Source organism: Mandrillus leucophaeus, unplaced genomic scaffold, assembly GCF_000951045.1.
Source record: "Mandrillus leucophaeus isolate KB7577 unplaced genomic scaffold, Mleu.le_1.0 Scaffold546, whole genome shotgun sequence".
NCBI classification, from domain to species: domain Eukaryota; kingdom Metazoa; phylum Chordata; class Mammalia; order Primates; family Cercopithecidae; genus Mandrillus; species Mandrillus leucophaeus.
This window is the reverse complement of record NW_012105875.1, coordinates 692,474-699,650: the sequence shown is the minus strand read 5'-3', so window position 1 is coordinate 699,650 and position 7,177 is coordinate 692,474. Positions and strand designations below refer to the sequence as shown.

Below are 7,177 nucleotides of genomic sequence, written 5' to 3'. Positions count from 1 at the left end.
AAAAAAAAAAATAATAATAATAATAATAATATAAAATGTGTCTTTAATAGAGTCCCCATAGTGCAAGGACCTTTCAGTAGTCATTAATAGAGGTTAATATGTTAACTCCATTAACCTCCTTGCTCATCATTTTTGCTTTTATTGTCATTCCTATATTACAAGCCCCATAAAACATTATTATTTTCATTGCTTTAAATAATTCATTTGTTTAGTCATATCAGTCATGTCTTTACTCCATCTACAGCTGTTCATTGCTTGTTTGCATAGTCATGCTTCCATCTGGGATTACTTTCCTTTAGCCTAATGCTTTCTTTTAGTATTATATCGTGGATCTATTGATAAAGAATTCTCTTAGCATTTGTTTCAACAAGTATTTAGTTCACCTTTATTTCTGAAAAATTTTCTCTGGGTATAAAATTCAGAGTTCTCAGTTTTTTTCTTTCAGCACTTTAAAGATATACGTTCCATTCTTTAGGCTATGATAGTTTCTATTGAGAAGTCAACCATTTTTCTTACTGTTTTCTTATAGCTGACAGCTTTTTTTTTTTTTTTAACTATGTGGTTTTAAGTTATGTTTTTCAATGTTGTTTTTCAGCAGTTTGACTATGATATCTCTAGGTGTGAATTTCCTCATTTTATTTTGATTAGGTTTGACAAGTTTTTTATTTATATATCAAGGTATTTCCTGAGCTTTGGAATGTTTTTGTTCATTATTTCTTTAAATAATTTTTCTGTCCCATTCTCTCTTATTTTCTTCTAGATGTTCAGTGTCACATTTTCACTATTTCTTGAATTTTTCTTTTCAATTGTGTTCTCTTTTTTTCCCCTCTCTGCATAAGATTGTTGTTAATTTGAGGCGCAGTGCATTGCCTCAGACTTGTAATTCCAGCTACTTGGGAAGCTGAGGTGTGAGGATCACTTGAGCCCAGCAGTTTGAGGCTGCAGTGAGCTATGATCATACCACTGCACTCCAGCCTGGGTGACAGAATAAGACCCCATCTCTAAAATAATAATAATAAACATAGAGGATTTTTTGAAAGAAAGATCATTGTAAATTTGACTTAATGTTGCATAATAAGCTCTTTTTTTGAGACGGAGTCTCCCTATGTCACCCAGGCTGGAGTGCAGTGGCACGATCTCAGCTCACTGCAACCCCCATTTCCCCAGTTCAAGTGATTCTTCTGCCTCAGCCTTCCAAGTAGCTGGGATTACAGGCGAGTGCCACCACACCTGGCTAATTTTTGTATTTCCAGTAGTGACAGGATCTCACTATGTTGTCCAGGATGGTCTCAAACTCCTGACATCAAATGATCCACCTGCCTTGGCATCCCAAAGTGCTGGGATTACGGGCATGAGCCACCGCACCCAGCCCAATAAGCTCCTAATTAATTTTATAATTCTAAAATATTCATGTGATTGTCTTTTCAGATGTGATACTCTCTTGACTTACTCCATTTTGCTCATCTTTTCCTTTCTTTTCTTTAGCATGTTAATCACATTTTCAAGCCCTTGTCTGCTAGCTCCCATATCTGGATTCTTTGTGAGTTTGTTTCTGTTGATATTTTGTTTTCTCCTGCTCATTAGTAACTTTTTCCTGTTTTTTTCATGTTTAGCAGTTATCATGTGTTGGCATAATCTATTATATGTTATAGAGACTCTGGATTATGTTATCTTCCTTTAATGAGTCTACTTCAGGGTTTTTCACCCTTGACACTGCTGACATATTTGGCTACCTAATTCTTTGTTTTAGGGACTTTCCCGTGCATTGTACATTGTTTAGCAGCATCCCTGGTCTCTTCCCACTAGATACCTTAACACCTCTGCCTACATTATGACAACCAAATGTGTCTCCAGGCATTGCCAAATGTTCTCTTAAGAATAAATTCATTGCCTGTTCAGAACCAGTGATCTACACAATGGTTTTTAATATCTACCTTATTTTCCATTATGTGAATACACAGTCGTTTATTTAATTAACTACCCATCTATGTATCCTTAGATTTTTCTCCAGCTTTTTTCATTACAACTAATATGTATCATCACATTCCTTTATACATCTTCAAGCACATTTTATAATTATTTCCTTTGGACAGAGTCTCAGAAATGACCTTACATGGTTAAGTTCTTCTTATGCGGAGATTTGCCTACATGTATTAATGCCCTTGATTTTCACAAGTCTACAGGACACCATAAGAATGCACTTTGCCCTACAACCTCACTAATATGTGGTACATCATCAACCTTTTAAATCTGACAACTAAATGCCTGTAAAATGACAGTATCTTATTGCTTATAAACATCATCTCTTCAGTAAAGTTACGTATCTTTTGGCAGGTGATGCCTTGATTACCTACCTTTGGCTTCTCTGAACTCTGCTTCTCTGGTAGAGGATACCTGAAGAGATCTAGCATTTCTAAAACCATGGCCCAGGTGAGTGGATGTCTCTTTTGCTTTTCTGACATATTGTGATTGTTTAATTCATGTAATATTTTCATTTTTTATCCTGAAACCTCCTATCTCAGAAAGCTGTCTCTTGGAACCTATTTCACATTCCTCCTCATTTGCCCTCCTTTTTTGAACTGATTTTCACAATCTTCTGTATGTTCAGTCTTCTCTCAAAAGCAGTGAACTAGTGACTTTTTCTTTGCCTACTCATAAATCTTGCATCCTCCTGTGCACTTTCATAATTTTCTGAGCCCTTCTTGCCTTTTAAAAATTGCATGGCAGTATTTTAGAATTTTCTAAACTCTTTTACTACTAACAGATACACTTTTAGTTTATCACTATTTTTAATATAGATGTCCTCTCCCTACCCCTATTATTGGAAAATAGCATTTGTTTTTTCATTTTCTTCCAGACCTTGATTTCACAACTGAAAGTGACAAGTTGTCTTCAGAAAAAAGAAATTATGAGGTAAATGCATACCATCAGGAGACACTGAAAAGAAAGAAAACCTTCAACCTTATGAGGTTTATTTTCAGAAATGACCCACGGTACACAATTGAATTTGGGAGACAATAGGGACCTAAAGTGGGATGTTTTAGTCAAGTGATATTCAAAAAACATAAATCCCTTCCCCTACATCAGAGAAATAACACAAAAGAGAAATCATATGCGTGTAAGGAATATAAGAAGGGCTTTAGAAAATATTCACACCTTACTGAACACCTGAGAGACCATACTGGTGTGAGACCCTATGAATGTAATGAATGTGGAAAAGCATTTGTAGTTTCCCAGCATTTTATTAGACATCGAAAAATCTACACTGATTTGAAACCCTATGAATGCAATGGATGTGAGAAGGCCTTTAGGTTTTATTCACAGCTTATTCAGCATCAGATAATTCATACTGGTATGAAACCCTATGAATGTAGGCAATGTGGGAAGTCTTTTAGACTTTATTCTCACCTTACAGAACATCAGAAAATTCATATTTGCTGGAAACCCTTTGAATGTAAGGAATGTGGGGAAACGTTTAGATTATATCGACATATGTGTCTGCATCAGAAAATTCATCGTGGTGTGAAACCCTATAAATGTAAAGAATGTGGAAGGGCTTTTGGTCATCGTTCAGGTCTTTACCAACATAAGAAAATTCATTCTGGTGAGAAACCATATAAATGTGAACAATGTGAAAAGGCTTTTGTTCGCAGCTATCTACTTGTTGAACATCAAAGAAATCATACTGGTGAGAAACCTCATGAATGCATGGAATGTGGAAAGGCTTTTAGTAGGGGCTCAAGCCTTCTTAAACATAAGAGAATTCATAGTAGTGAGAAACTCTATGATTGTAAGGATTGCGGAAAGGCCGTTTGTAGAGGCTCTCAACTTACACAGCATCAGAGAATTCATACTGGTGAGAAGCCATATGAATGTAAAGAATGTGGGAAGACTTTTAAGCTTCATTCATATCTTATTCAACATCAGATAATTCATACTGATTTGAAGCCATATGAATGTAAGCAATGTGGGAAGGCCTTCAGTCATGTTAGAGACCTTAAGACACATCAGTCAATTCATGCTGGGGAGAAACCCTATGAATGTAAGGAATGTGGAAAAACCTTTAGACTTAATTCTCAACTAATTTATCATCAGACAATTCATACTGGTTTGAAACCCTATATATGTAAAGAATGTAAGAAGGCCTTTCGTTCTATCTCAGATCTTTCTCAACATAAGAATTCATACTGGTGAAAAACCCTATGAATGTAAAGAATGTGGTAAGGCATTTAATCGTAGTGATCGACTTACTCAACATCAGAGAATTCATACTGGTATGAAACCACACAAATGCAAAGAATCCGGTAAGGCCTTTAGTCATTGCTATCAACTTAGTCAACATCAAAGATTTCACCGTGGTGAGAGATTCTTAATGTAATAAGAGGGAAAGCCTTTAGCCATGGCACATCTTTTACCGTTGTCACTATTATGATGCTATAGTGAAGATTTTTTTTTTTTTTTGAGACGCATTCTCACTCTGTTGCCCAGGCTGGAGTGCAGCGGCACTATCTCGGCTCACTGCAAGCTCCGCCCCCCAGGTTCACACCATCCTCCTGCCTCAGCCTCCAGAGCAGCTGGGACTACAGGCACCCACCACCATGCCTGGCTAATTTTTTGTATTTTTTTTAGTAGAGATGGGGTTTTGCCATGTAGCCAGGATGGTCTTGATCTCCTGACCTCATGATCCACCTGCCTTGGCCTCCCAAAGTGCTGGGATTACAGGTGTGAGCCACCACGCCCAGCCTATAGAGAAGATTAAACTAGTTAATATAGAATATAAACACTTGGAAAGGCATCTGGCACATAGTATTTGCTTACTAAATATATTATTTTTATGATAATTGTTAGAATTACTAAAAATAAATTTTATAGAAGGAAGACCTATGAGCGTGATATTTTGAAAATGTTCTATCATCACTTCATATAATTTTTTCTGGACAAAATCCTGTAGAATATATTAAATGAGAAATTTTTAAATTCAAAATTCATACCCCTGAAGATTAATGCTGGAATAAATACTGTGTATTTATTGAATAATGAAAGTATAGCTGTTGAAAGTTAGAGAGTGGTTTAAAGAAATTTTTTCACAAATTTTGTAATACAGATAACATACATTTGACATCCTCTACAATTAAAATAAATTAGAAATGAGCAGTTAGGTAGCCAAAAGACAGATACTAACTTGGAAAAGTTTCCCCAAGTTTATGAAAATGTTAAGATTTACATACTTAGAGAAAAGGTAACTGTTTACAGTGGTGCAATGAAGGCTTGTTTGCCCTTCACCTAGTTTTAGTACATCTGATGTCTCTCTTTTTTATATGTATATACTAACACATATATACACACAAATACATATATACCCATACATGTCTCATATCTATGTATATACATAGACATATATATCATACTTATTACACATGAATGTATATATTACATACATAATTTTTCCTGTTTTTTGAGCGAATGTTTTAGGTATCATTCACCTCTAAAAAGCAACGTACAACTGCTAGGATCAAAATTAATCTTCTAGATGTCTATTTAACTATTGTCATAAAAAATTAAGTAACCCTATAATGTCTTAAAATATTTACTCCATTTGCAAATTTCTTCAATTTTTAAAATAATGGCTTTTAGACTGGCTTTTTTACAAGCCAAGAACTAAACTAATCTCATATATTTTATATGATTATGACTTATTAAGTCTGTTTTAGTCAAGAGCCTACCCTTCATCATTTTGTGACATAGACTTTTTAAAGACTTTAGATTTGACCTAAATAGTGTTGCACATCCTGTGTTTGTCTTATTGTTTCTGAAGGTGTGATTAACTTGTTTCTTTGTCCTCTATATTTACTGTGACCTGGAGGTTATGATTAGAGGCTTGATTGGGTTTCAGATTAAATATTTTTAAAAGACTACTTCATAGATAGTATTGTGTACTTAATATTGTAAAATGTCAGGTGGCCTACAAGTGAAACTATGTTTTATCCCTTGATTCATGTATTGACCACCAGCTCCTTCCATTGTATGGGTGAATTTTTTCTTTGCAATTAAATAAGTAATCCATGGAAAGTCATGTTGGAAATTTAAACAGTCTTCTGTATTCTATTTTTAGAGATGGGGTATTGCTATGTTGCCCAGGCTAGAATTCAGTGGCTATTCACAGATGTGATATAGCACACTATAGCCTTGAACTCCTGGGCTAAGGCAATCCTCCTGCCTCAACCTTTGGAGTAGCTGGGACTATAGGCACACAGTGCTACATCCAGTTGCTTAAAGAAATTAAGATGAAAATCCTCATCTTTTATATTTACCCATATATTTACTATTTCCCATGCTCTTTATTTCTTTCCAGAGATCTGACTTTTTCTCTGGTGTCATTTCCCTACAGTTTGAGGAACGTAACTTAGCATTTCTTGGAGTGAATATCTGCTGGTGATGAATTTTCATAGTTTCTTTTATTGAAATGCCCTTATTTTTTAAGGATTTTTTCTAGCTATAGAATTCTGGGTTGGCAGTTTTTTGGAGATATATGAATATATATGTGTGTATACGCACACACACAAAGAATACACACACATATATATACTTATAAAGGTAAAGAGATATATATTGTTTCATATATATATAAATCACTGACTTCCGGTCTTCAGGTCTCCATAGATTGCAAGAAGAAGTCATTTGAATTGTTTTTTCTCTGTATGTAATGTGTCCTTTTTCTCTGGGTGCTTTCCAGATTTTCTTATTACCTTTGGTTTTCAGCTGTTTGAGTATGATGTGCCTAGGTATGGTTTTCTTTGTGTTAATTCTGCTTGGGATACTCTGAGCCTCTGAAACTTGTACACATGTGCCTTTCACCAAATTCCAGAAATTCTTGGCCATTATATCTTCAAATATTTTTTCTGCATTTACTCTACTCATACATTAAGTCTTTTGGTACTGTCCCACAGGTCACTGTCTTTGTTATTTATCTTCAGTAATTTTTTCCTGTTCTTCAGCTTGGACAACTTCTGTTACTCTATTTTCAAGTTCACTTATTCTTTTTTTCTATCATTTCAGTTCTGCTGCCAAGCCTATCTATCAAATTGTTTAATTTCAGATATTGCATTTTTCAGTTCTAGAATTTTCCTTTAGTACTTTTATAGTTCCTATTTCTTTACTAAGATTACCTATTTCTTCA

At 34.8% G+C, this 7,177-nt stretch overlaps 1 protein-coding gene across 1 annotated transcript; it reads left to right on the top strand.

Moving 5' to 3' along the window:
* The first annotated feature begins 2,421 nt into the window (after positions 1-2,421).
* On the top strand, positions 2,422-4,766 carry ZNF404 (zinc finger protein 404). The gene is given in 4 exon segments (XM_011997779.1): positions 2,422-2,430; positions 2,833-4,175; positions 4,177-4,434; positions 4,744-4,766. Coding segments are annotated over 3 exon segments (1,554 nt in total). The 3' UTR covers positions 4,379-4,434; positions 4,744-4,766.
* The last annotated feature ends 2,411 nt before the right edge of the window (positions 4,767-7,177 follow it).